This window comes from Pelobates fuscus, chromosome 6, assembly GCF_036172605.1.
Source record: "Pelobates fuscus isolate aPelFus1 chromosome 6, aPelFus1.pri, whole genome shotgun sequence".
Classification (NCBI taxonomy): domain Eukaryota; kingdom Metazoa; phylum Chordata; class Amphibia; order Anura; family Pelobatidae; genus Pelobates; species Pelobates fuscus.
This window is the reverse complement of record NC_086322.1, coordinates 284,079,635-284,092,578: the sequence shown is the minus strand read 5'-3', so window position 1 is coordinate 284,092,578 and position 12,944 is coordinate 284,079,635. Positions and strand designations below refer to the sequence as shown.

At 42.8% G+C, this 12,944-nt stretch overlaps 1 protein-coding gene across 1 annotated transcript in view; it reads left to right on the top strand.

Moving 5' to 3' along the window:
* The window catches only part of LOC134615002 (myosin light chain kinase, smooth muscle-like), an 81,427-nt gene that overhangs the window by 12,006 nt on the left and 56,477 nt on the right, over positions 1 to 12,944 (top strand). Inside the window, exons 3-5 of the mRNA XM_063459328.1 lie at positions 7,205 to 7,363; positions 9,451 to 9,573; positions 12,233 to 12,391. Of these exons, the coding sequence (XP_063315398.1) occupies positions 7,205 to 7,363; positions 9,451 to 9,573; positions 12,233 to 12,391 (441 nt within the window). The remainder of the gene's footprint in view (positions 1 to 7,204; positions 7,364 to 9,450; positions 9,574 to 12,232; positions 12,392 to 12,944) is intronic.

Sequence of the window (12,944 nt, the reverse complement as noted above, 5' to 3'; positions counted from 1 at the left end):
TTTTAGCCAACTGGTTCTTAATAGTTCTATTCATTCTCTCTACCTTACCAGAACTCTGGGGTCTATATGCAGTATGAAGCCTCCACTTTATACCAAGCATATGAGTCAGTTGCTGTAGGCACTGGTGAACAAAAGCTGGACCATTGTCCGATCCTATAGAACAGGGTAGTCCATATCGGGGTATTATTTCTCGTAGCAGGAATCTCACAACTTCTCCTGCTTTCTCTGTACGAGTAGGACATGCTTCTACCCAGCCTGAATAGGTGCACACAATTACCAGCAGGTAACGATGTCCACCCGATTTTAGGCATCACTGTAAAGTCTATTTGTAGATCGGACATGGGGAGTCCCCCCATAAACTGGACTCCTGGTGGCTTTACTGGTCCTTGTCTTGCATTATTTTTAGCACACGTTACACATCTGCGTACAATGGCCTGAGTCAAGTTGGACAATCTTGGTATGTAGAAATGTTTCCTGAGAGATTCTTCTGTACTGTCTCTCCCAGAATGTGTCCCGTTGTGATAATTTTGGACAATTTCTACCGCTAGTGATGCTGGTATGACTATTCTTCCATCGTCTAGCTGATACCACTTGTTCTCCAAATACTTTCCCGGTTCAGTCTTTAACCACTCCTCTTCTTGAGCTGTATAAACTGGAGTCCATTGAGACAGTGGAGTTGGTATAAGAGCAGCTATATGCCCCACATACTCCTGTCTTCCTGATTCAGCGGCACGCTTAGCTGAACTGTCTGCCATCCGATTTCCCTTGGTCACATCACCATCTCCTCTCAGATGCGCTCGACAATGTATGATACCGACTTCTTTCGGCTCCCACACTGCTTCCAATAGTTGTAGGATTTCGGCTGCGTATTTGATTTCTTTGCCTTCTGAATTCAGTAGTCCTCTTTCTTTATACAAAGCTCCGTGGGCATGACTGGTTAAAAACGCATACTTAGAGTCCGTATAGATGTTCACTCTTAAACCTTCAGCCAATTGTAACGCTCGTGTTAGTGCTATTAATTCTGCCTTTTGTGCTGATGTTCCTTTCGCCAGTGGCCGAGCTTCTATCACCTTGTCTATTGTTGTTACTGCATATCCTGCATAGCGGATCCCTTCTTTCACATAACTACTGCCGTCGGTGTAATATTGAACATCGGGGTTCTGGATGGGAAAATCACGAAGATCTGGTCTACTCGAAAATACTTCATCCATTACTTCCAAACAATCATGTTGACTTTCAGTAGGTTGTGGCAAAAGGGTAGCTGGATTTAAGGTATTTACAGTCTCTAAATGCACTCTTGGGTTTTCACACAACATTGCTTGATACTTGGTCATACGGCTGTTACTGAACCAATGATTTCCTTTGTAATCCAACAACGTCTGTACTGCATGTGGGACTCGTACATAAAGTTCTTGACCCAGAGTGAGTTTATCGGCTTCAGCTACTAGCAGGGCGGCTGCAGCTACGGCTCTTAGACAAGGTGGAAGTCCGCTGGCCACTGCATCCAATTGCTTTGACATGTAGGCAACAGGTCTTTGCCATGATCCCAAGTACTGTGTCAATACTCCCACAGCCATTCTTCTTTGCTCATGTACGTACAGGTAGAATGGTCGTGTGTGATCAGGTAGACCTAATGCTGGGGCACTCATCAAAGCCTTCTTCACATCTTCAAATGCCGTTTGTTGTTCTTGAGTCCATAAGAAGGGGTCGTGCTCTGTACCTTTGATAGCTGCATACAGAGGTTTTGCCAGTATCGCGTAGTTGGGAATCCATATCCTACAGAAGCCTGCTGCCCCCAAGAATTCTCGCACTTGTCTTCTATTCTTGGGTATTGGTATTTGGCAGACAGCTTCTTTTCTCTCTGGCCCCATAATTCTTTGACCTTCAGAGATATGGAATCCCAGATATTTGACAGTTGGCAAACACAACTGAGCCTTCTTTCTAGACACCTTGTATCCTGCCTTCCAGAGAATGTGTAGTAGATCGTGCGTCGCTTGCTGACATATTTCTTTTGTAACTGCTGCTATCAACAAGTCATCTACATATTGTAACAATACACACTCTCCTGGGATGGACTCGAAATCCAGTAGATCTTGGCTTAGAGCTGAACCAAATAGGGTAGGTGAATTTTTAAACCCTTGGGGCAGTCTTGTCCAGGTCATTTGGCGTTTCGAGCCCGTTACAGCGTTCTCCCATTGGAAAGCGAAAATACATTGACTTTCTGCGGCAATTCGGAGGCAAAAGAAGGCATCTTTGAGATCTAAGACTGTGAAGTAAGTAGCCCCGCCCGGAATTAAAGCAAGCAGGTTATATGGATTGGGCACGACTGGATGTATACTAACAACCGCATCATTGACTGCTCTCAAGTCCTGCACAGGTCGATACTCATCTGTACCGGGCTTTTGAACAGGCAGCAATGGGGTGTTCCAGGGGGAAGTACAGAATTTTAGGATACCATACCGTATGAACTTATCCAGATAAGATTGTATGTTCTTCTTAGCCTTCTGCGGGATGTGATATTGTCTTAGGCTCACTGGATAAACCCCAAGTTTTAGTTCGATTTTAATAGGTGGAATATTGCGGGCCAGTCCTGGTGGGTTGTTCTCTGCCCAAACTCCTGGTATGTTGAATAAGGATTCATCACTCCTAGGGTTTTGGATAGTCAACGCTGTATAAAGTCGCCACTCTTCTTCCTTTGGTACGGATAAAGTCATAATACCTGAAGGTCCATTAAACTTTAAGGATGTTGTTCCATTTGGTAGGAACGTAATCTGCGCTTGTAACTTAGCATATCACGTCCCAGCAATTGGACTGGACATTCAGGCATATAAAGGAATTGATGTTTTACTATGTGGCCTCCCAATGTACAGAGTCGACTTTTAAGAACCGGTTTTTCAGCACTTCTTCCAGTTGCTCCTATCACAGTAATAGTCCTTCCAGATGGAGGAGCAACTAGATTAGTCACCACTGAATGTTCAGCACCAGTGTCGATCATGAACGCACTCCTTTTTCCCCCTATTGATACATCGACCATAGGCTCCGCTCGACCAAGGGGGATGGAGCCCGGTCGGTATCAATAGTCCTCCATGACCGTGTCAGCCAATCCTACAAAGTCCCTACCTTCTCTATCGCGGGACCTTTGCGCTGCTGGAAAATACCTGTCTTCCCTAACACTTCCTCTGTTCCCATTACTCCCTCTATTACCATTACTCCCTCCGGGGCCTCCTCTACCTCTCGCTCTGCCTCTAAAGTTTCCATAACCTGTCCTAGGTCTGTCTCTCTCAGACTGTTCTCTTCGCGGACACTCATTTCTCCAATGCCCTTCTTCCTTACAGTAAGCGCACTGATTTCTACTTAGAGGTTCCTCATTCCACTTACTATCGCCTCTATCTGGGCCCTGTCTATCTACGCCTGAGATCGCTACCGCTAGCATATCAGCCTTTCTACGCATCTTGCGCTCTTCCTCTTTCTTGCTTTCTGTTTCCCTATTCATATAAACCTTATTCGCTACCTCCATTAGTTGGGTGATTGACATACCTGCAAACCCTTCTAACTTTTGTAGCTTGCGCTTAATATCTCCGTAAGCTTGGCTGACAAAGGCGGAGTTCACCATTCGGGAATTATCTGCGTCTTCCGGATTAAAGGGGGTATACAAGCGGTATGCCTCCAATAATCGGTCATAAAAGACACTGGGCGCTTCATCGCTTTTCTGAATCACCTCAACTGTCTTCGACATATTAATGGCTTTCTTTCCTCCGGCTTTCATGCCAGCAATTATAGCGTCTCTATAGGCTCTGAGTTGGACCATATCAGCACCGTTTACATTCCAGTCGGGATCGGTATTGGGATAATGTGTTGCGGCCCATGCTGCTGGATTGGCTTGGTTCAAAGTACGGGCTTTATCCTCTAGCGCTTTAATGGCTGCTTGATTAATTCTTGTCCTTTCCTCATTGTTAAACAAAGTCATTAATAACTGCTGGCAATCAGCCCATGTCGGGTTATGTGTCTGTACTACTGAGGTGAACAGATCAGTCATAGCTTGTGGTTTCTCGGTATACGAGGAATTGTGGGTCTTCCAGTTTAAAAGATCGGTTGTAGTGAATGGGACATATACGAAGACCGGGTCAGCGTGTGCCATTTGACCTGCGGCATCGATATAAGCTGACCCGGGATTCAGACGAAGAGGCATCTGATAGTGTTTTAATTGTTGGGTACCGGTCAGTTGTCGGGTCTGTATGGGGCTACGTGGAGGGGCGTCAGTCATGGGTTCCAGTCGGGGAGAAATAGGGTATGGGGATGTGGGAGCTTGGTTTTGGGAAAAGGTTGTAAATAAAACACTTCGAGTCGAGCTAGATGAAGCTTGACCGGAAGTCTGAAGTGGCGCCAAATCAGGATATTCGGATTTAATGGGGGTTGGTTCTGATTCCGGAAGGGGAGATTTAGTACGAGGGGGGGTGGAGTCTGTACTGGAGGAGGAAGCGGAAGTGGATGGGGGTAATGAGGGGAGGGTTGCAGGACTTCCTGCATTTGCGTCAATTCCTCTTAACGGAAAGTAAGGGGGCGGCAAAGGGATCTCGGACTCAGGGGGCGTGTCCAAAATGGGCCTAACACCAGTCCTAGTGGACGAACAAGTCCTAGCTACCATGAGGCGACACTGCTCCTCGTGGCACGTCTGAAGCCATTTTGGCGAGTCATTTACGGCCTGTCTCCAACAGTCAATATAAGGAAACTGGCCGTAAAGTTCAGGCCTACCTGATACAGCCACGTGTAAGCGCTGTACCAGAGTTGGATCCAAACTGCCACGTGGCGGCCATGCCGCAACCAAAGTAGGCCACTCCCTAGTACACAAAGTGACCAAACGTACAGGAGACATCTTAACCCCAAAATCACAAGTTTTGAATCCCTTTTTAAAATTCTTCACCATACAACCTAAGGGATCCGGAATCGTTGACTGCGACGCACCCATACTTAACAATGGAACGTCGTCGACAACGAATACTATACACGCGTACTATTCAACAGTCACACCCGTTTCCTCTGGCAACAGCACCACGTGGTACGGTTACCAAGTGAAACGTACACAATAACAATAAACACTCAGGGAATTCCCGTACACACACAGCTGTTACACCAGTCACTATATAATCAATATTATGCCCTTTGGCGTAACTATACAGTCACCCACGCTATAGTTCTCTATATACGAATTACCCGTCTATAACACACCCCAGTAACATCGTCTTTTACAAATAGCGGTTACAGTACGGTTAGCATAGGTCAAAGCACAAGTTAAGGTCACAATACAATTATTAGTGGTTATGGTGTTAAACATGCAATAGACGACAATGATTAGTACTTATATACAGTGTCAGTAAATATACAGGGTTATGGTACCGTGCACTATGATACAGCAACACACTATTAACACTCTCGCTAGACGGCTGAGCTCGCGCTATCTAACAAGATATACAGTTTACTAAACAATCTTTATCACATTTACAATTCCCAACTAAACTATTGGCCAGTACCTTGAATGGACTACCTAAAAACAATCTACATACGTTTTGGTTAGCCACACTGCCCAATCACCACATATATAGCGAGCTAGAGGACCGAATTTACACAGACGCCTCTTAGTCGCACTATCAAAAGTCTAGTGGGTTCCAAATTTACACGCCTTCCCACTTAGCCCAGATAGGATGAGAACTAGCGAACCGAATTTACACAGGCGCCGCTTAGTCTCCCGGTCCCTCCGACCTAGCGAACAAAATATACACCCTAGAACGCTAGTCTAGACAAGACACCAGTGTCCGGCTAGGGCTATTTACACCAGAGCCCCGCCTGACTAACAGAATCAAACGGTCTGACTAAAGAGCGTTCGATCGAGCGGTGCGCCTTCGCTCCTTCCCTCCGACAGAGGGGGCAGATACACAGATTCAAAACCCCTTTGGGCCTACCGCACAATCGGTATACCCCTAGTGGGTCCTGCCGTCTAAAACAGCAGTTGTCTTACCTCCTCGTTCCTGAACCTGAGTTCACACTCATCGACGGGGACACCCCAGCACTTCTCACGTAGAGGCCGATGATCTCCTGGACAACAGACCAGTGGCGCCGAGACGAAGCGAGGTCCACGCAGAAGTTCAGGGGTGCAGCCGTAGAGAACGTGGGCAAAGATAGACCGTCTCACGCCTCTGCCTCTCAGCTACCGTTGAACGATGAGCTTCCCGGCCAATGCACCAAATGATACCGGAGAAACTGACGGAAGCCAAGCACAGAGAGATGGACACAGGTTTCTTCAGGAAGGAAGAGATTCTTTATTGGATCACCGATCGGGACTCAGAGGGACTAATGTCACCAAAATACAGCAAATTCAGAGCCCCGGACAATAGTGCAGGCTCCTTATATAGGCACATAACTCCTCCCATATTAAGCTCCACCCGCACATTCTCTTAACCAATCAACACAAATAAGAATTAACTTCCTGTTTGACCGCATGGCTTGTCCAGCACAATGGAGATGGGGAATACTATATCCTGTATTCTTGCACATGCTCCGTACACTACTGATCGTATCTTGCCTCGTGCAACCAACTGATCGATACGTCAGCATATGCACGTACACATGCCACGTGGTAATCTCGGCCTACTAAATTTATTTTCACCGAGATTCCACCACAATGGTACTTGAAGTGTTGCATTGGTGGATACGTTAAAAAGCCAAACACATTTATTTACTTTTTACATCTTCCCCATCTTCAGAGAAACTGCTATGTTTACATAGCAGGGTTAATCCGACCTCTAGTGGCTGTCTTCCTGACAGCCACTAGAGGCGCATCTGCGACACTGGATGTGAAACTTGCATCCAGAGTGCAGAACGCCCATAGGAAAGCATTGAGAAAAGCGTTCCTGTGGACTGTTTGAATGCGCATTCCGCGCATGCGCATTCTGTTCCCCTCGGGAGCTGACGTCGGCAGGGGAGGAGAGGTCACCAGCGCTGCGGGAGCCCGGCGCTGGATTAAGCACCACGGGAGGGGGACCTTGAGGGTGGGGGGCACCCTTAGGGCACTACAGTGTCAGGAAAACGGGTTTGTTTTCCTGACACTATAGTGATCCTTTAATGTCCCTTTTATGAGGGAAAGTTTAGTCTGGGACAGCAAATAGTTGTTGTTCTTGAAAAATCTAATTTTCTCTCCATTGTCTCCAAGAATCCGATTTGGACGAAATATCAAGGAGCCTCAGCAAAGCCGTGAAAACCTCGGATCGTGTTATGACTGTGATCCTTGAGCTGTGTCAACACAGTGGAGGTGGGATATGTGTGCACAAAGTGAAATCTCCAGTGCACCGCTTAAACATTGTGCAAGCTGGTAAGTGCCAGACTCGATAATGTAAAGCCAGGTGTAAATTTAACTTTTTAATTTATCTTCACAGATCATTAAGTAAAACTGGCTCATTGTAATGTTTTCTTAAGACATTACCATAAAAAAATTAAAGGATTGTATGTACTAGAAAAAACATTTTTATTATAAAACTCCCCATCTATGTAATGTGGGTTTTACCCCCAAATTATTTTTAGCAGGTACTGCTCTAAATATGTGTGTACATATATTTATATGTAGATGCAAATATATTGTAAAAGATTAGAAGCCAGTGGGTGGTGTTACGGCACTGAACAGTTTTAAAACTTCTACTAAAACCATAACCACTGCAATAAGCTATAGTGTTATGATGGACTGCCTCTCTAATTAAAGATACACTGTAGGCAGCATAACCAATTTAGCTCATTGAAATGGTTATAGTGCCTGAAGTCTCCTAACTGTTCCTCCGTTGAATGTTAAACCGTTTTTGAGCAGTGTGACTCTGAATGTGGTACCTGGCTACTGACAGCCTAGCTAGGAGTTATGGCTCAGGCAGAGATTACTTCCCTCTAGCTATACCAATTCATACCAGCAATGTGAGCTGTCATTCCCAGCCAATCACAGCTGCCAACTGCAGTTCAGGCTAATGCTTTTTCATAACCCCAAGCAGCACAGAGGGGATGGGCTGCTGGGGACTCTTGTTTAGCATTAAAACTTTTGATACATTTTTTTTTTAAATAGTTTAATACTGAATGCAAAGATGGTACGGGGGACGCCGGACACTATAACCACTTCAATGAAAGAAGCCACTACAATGCCTAAAGTGTCCCTTTACTTTTTAAAAGGTCAATGCTTGCTGATTTAAACAATCACTGCTCTATTACTAGTACAAGCATTTGCACCATAAGCCTGATAAATCTTCTGCAGACACCCAAGAATGTATAAGATAGAAACCCACAGAAAGATTCATTAAGCTGAGAGTAAATGAGCAAAAATCTGCATTCTTTGTCAATTCAAAAATCACTAAATAATATATATATAAAAATCAGCCGTTTCGTAAATTACAGTAGGGAGACTATAAAACCATAATATCCTAATGTGAAAATTGTTACATTAGTACCATGCAAACACGGTACTGAGAATTTGCTCTTTTCAGAATTTGCTATTTTTCTCTGAAAATCCATACAGAGAAAGTTGTGATGGTGGGTGTAATTCTCCGTACCCTATGCTGGTCTTCCTCATGCCATCATATCCTTTGCCATACTTATTTAATTTCTGACTGCTTCATCTGTTAGGATCCATTGTCTGCAATGCAAGTTGCACATGCATGAGCGTAAACGGGGTCTCGGGAGGATCTCATGCATGCGCAAGAAAGTGCTATGAGCATCTATTTATGCATTTTGTTAGGTGATGCCTATTCACATCAGGCATCAACACCAGTGGCAGAAACTCTACTTTTCCCCAAAAGATTGACCTTTACATGACTTTTAACTATTAATTTAGTTTTTCATAAAGATTCTGTGTTTAAGAGAATCTCCGAAGTGAGTCTCTTTAGACCTTTTAGCCGTTTGTTATTCTAAGTTGTTTTTAAAAAAAAAAAAAACTTTTTTTTTTTTTTAATTATTATTTTTTTTATTTATTTTTTTTAAATAGAAACGTATTTATTATAGGGTCCGCAACTAAGAAAAAGTTTGTTTTAATGACTGCCTTACAAAAACATTCCATGCCATGACAAGTCAAGTGCATTCCTTACTTCTACAGAAAAGAAGTGTAACTGTTTATTACCCCAGTAAAACATTATATATACCAAAGTGGCTTTCCCACCCACATTAGTCAGTCTCCTATTAAATGTTCATTTTTTTTTTACTCCAGTTGCAAACGTAAGAATCCAGTTTTACACTTGTACCCTTCCCCCACCAGAGAATTTTCACCCTGGGGATGTATATTTAACTTGCACACGTAAGAGTCCTGGAGAGTTTTTCTCAAATTGGAAATTATCGTACAACTGAGATAACCCGTTGATCACAGGTCCTTATTTCTATGTTTTAAGTTGTCCATGTTTTTCACTAAATCTTTCACCAAATTTTGCCCTGCAGCAAACAAACGGCAACCACAGGATGGACCTCTCCTGGCCCTTTTGGAATCCCAACATCTTGAAAGCACCATCTCACAGGTTGATGTAGACATTACACAACACGTGCCCACCTCTCCAGAAAGAGGTAATTTACTTGCCTGCAAACAGGCTCACACACAAAATGGTTTTTATTCGATTCTTCACTATATATAAAGGGATTCTCCATTAAAACTATTTATTGTAGGCTGTTGCCCGTGGCCTGACAATTCATATGCACCAATGTGGCATTTTCAAACAAGAAGACTGTAATCACACGTGGACCTAATTGTGTTCCTCAACATCAGGGTTAAGAACCACAACGTTGGCATGGATTGGATTAAAAGACCCTTTGAATAGAAACCTAATCCTTCGTAATAAATAATGTCATATTTATTTTGAATTATTTTCATATATTTAATCTTGAGGCACTGCATATTATGACCCTAATACTAACATTTTTCAGCAAGTCATTGCTTGGGTTTATGTAGCATTCGAAGTGCTATTGAACACTGCAGTATTTGTTGTTTGTATATGGGGTGAGGTTTATATATATATATATATATTTATCATAGAGAGGAATTTAGGATTGTTAAAATAAAAATGTCTTGTGACATTCTCTTATATACATGCACATTTTTTTATCTTGGATTTTCATGCGCACCATTTCGCTCTGCTTGCTTTTATTCACATAATGGCCTTGATGTAATATGTTTGTATAAGATATTTACAAATGATCTAATATGTTTGGATACATTTATTTAAAAGTTTATTCCAAAAATGTTAAATAATTAGTAAATCGTGTCTACAAATATTAAACTGAGGACTGTATTTGCAGAGGGTACAGAGTTCCTACACTCCTTAATGGAGCATTCGTACAGAGCACTGTTACTTTTAAAATCGTACAGCAGCAAATGAAGAATCGCGTGTGCTCATCCACTTCTTGTTTTTCACTTTACACGAAGCCTGCATCATTCTGACCGCAAAACACTGCCTTGGGGAGGGGGGAGGTGTATGCTGGTCATATCAAAGGCAACCCCAGCCTCTTTCAGTGTAAAGTGAAAATATATAAAAAGTTGACAATTTTGGAATTTGTATTGCTAATCCCCTTAAGGACACAGCTTCAGAAGTAAAAGGCCAGTATGACGGAACATCTCAGTCATGTGTCCTTAAAGGGTTACATTTAGTATTTGATTATTAAACCCCCACCTCTACATTCCATTCTATCCACAACATTGTAATAGGGGTTACTTCCTCTGTTAGAGAATCAATGATGGATTTTAATAGAAAATTATTCATGTTTTTGTGCTATATTACTAGTAAAAATGTATACAGTTTCCATTGTATTGCTATATCTGCAGCACTCCTTACATTCTCATATAAACGCGTTATTTTTACTCCTTCAGTTTATATATCGGATTGTGTGCATCTGATCCAATATACGCACCGTACCTGAACACAAGGGTGGAAATACATAGAGATAGAAGATAAGCAAAGAGTGTAAAGTCAAAGTCTAGGGGTCCAGTCGGTGCTTTAAATGATCTTGGTAATAGTGAGGAGATTCGATGCACCATTGTTATGAAAGGTTTATAAATTACCGTGACACATCTAAGAAGACTCATTAAGCCTTCTTAATAACCAGTATGAATGTGGAGCAGGTTGATATGAATTTCTCAAGGGTTGCGAAGCCGAACCGGGCCCCAGAGCAGAATTTCCCATCAGGTGGCCCCAAGTATGAGGGCCACCTAATGGATACCCACCACACTTGTGGGCCATGGAATGGTTTCACCAGATGCACTGTTGGTTGTTCTGCTGTTGCACAGAGTTTCTCTTCCTCTTCCTACCACACACTCAACGCTGAATTATTGTGAATTGAAAACTGTTTTTGCGTCTGGATCAGGCAGATAACACTTACTCACCACCACCACGCAGAATAATCCCACCTCCCAAACTTTTTACGCCCACGTTTATGCAACTTTATAGGGACATTTCTTGTATAAAATGAATGTCTACAGGCTAATGCTTCTTAATTAAGCCTAGTTCTTTAGCTTTGCAACATTTAGAAACGAAAAAACTGAATTCGGCCAGATGTCCAAGACCAACACCTCTACTGCTGTAAAATTGACAACATCACTGATGAGTTGTGAGCACACAAGACCAAACTTGGTTCAGGCAAACTGTTGGACAGAAACCAGAGGGGCTACGTTCAGACTACTTGCATCATAACCCATACAATAAGCTGCAGTTGTTATGGTGCTTAGAGTGTAATTATTTTATTTTTTTTGCTGACCTTTTCTTAAAACGTATAACATTATATTTTATAGTCTCTCGATAAATGACAATACTTTGTCCGTGTGTATTAGTGTGCGTGTTTTCAGACCATTCACCAACATTTTCTAAAAACACCAAGCAGTGAATCCGAATACAGACAGAATGACAATCGTAAGATGCTCTTACTTATGATTTTCTTGTTCTTTCATTTACTCAATCTGTCATTATCTGTGTTATCGGAAATGCAGAGTTTCGTGTGGCAGGAACATTCCAACAGACAAGTCTTACAACTTTTCCATGCAGGTTTAAATGTGTCGGTGTTGTGTCCTGCTATTTCAGGCGATCAATGTGGATACGTTCTATTCTTTACATGAAAAGGCAGCATGCGCTGGAGCGTATGGGAGAGGGGATGAGGTCCAAGTCACCAGAGGCTTGGTTTACTTCAGGATCTGAAAAATTATCTTATAGGAAATGACCGTTTCCTATTTCTTTTGCAGTCTGTGAAACAAAGCCACCCTACAGGGAGGAGAGGGGCCAGGAGGGAGAATATTCTGACATTCCTGCTCCACTGGGAACACTGCAAAAAGAAAGCCCCACTGTACAGCACAGAAGCCCCTCTTCCAGTACTTGGCCTGGCACTGCCTATCTCAAGCCGGGTAAGCACTAAATGTATAACTCTTACAGGGGGACTTTATACTGACCAATAACCGGTACAGTGGAAGGTGTCATGGAGTAATTGGAGGGGTTATGTGGGGTGAGGTTATATATGGTAAAGCTATCTGTATATAGATCACGCTTAAACTCTAGGCTTTACTCTGCCTTTGGTTTTATTAAGTGTTTAATCTAACTTTGTAAGATTAAGGTGTAATTTTCTCCTGTTGCTCTGTATAAGCCTAGTTAAGCAATGCAGCTTTCCATTTATTGATGAATTACACTCCCACAATTCTTAGGACAGTAGATCATTATAAAAGTTATCAGTCTGAGGGTACAGAGGTGCAGCTACCTACCCCAGAGGGGCAAAGATTTAAAAATATCAGAAAGTATTACTTTACTGAGAGGGTAGTGGATGCATGGAATAGCCTTCCAGCTGAAGTGGTAGAGGTTAACACAGTGAGGGAGTTTAAGCATGCGTGGGATAGGCATAAGGCTATCCTACAGACCATGAGACTAATGCAAGTACCGTATTTATCGGCGTATAACACGCACTTT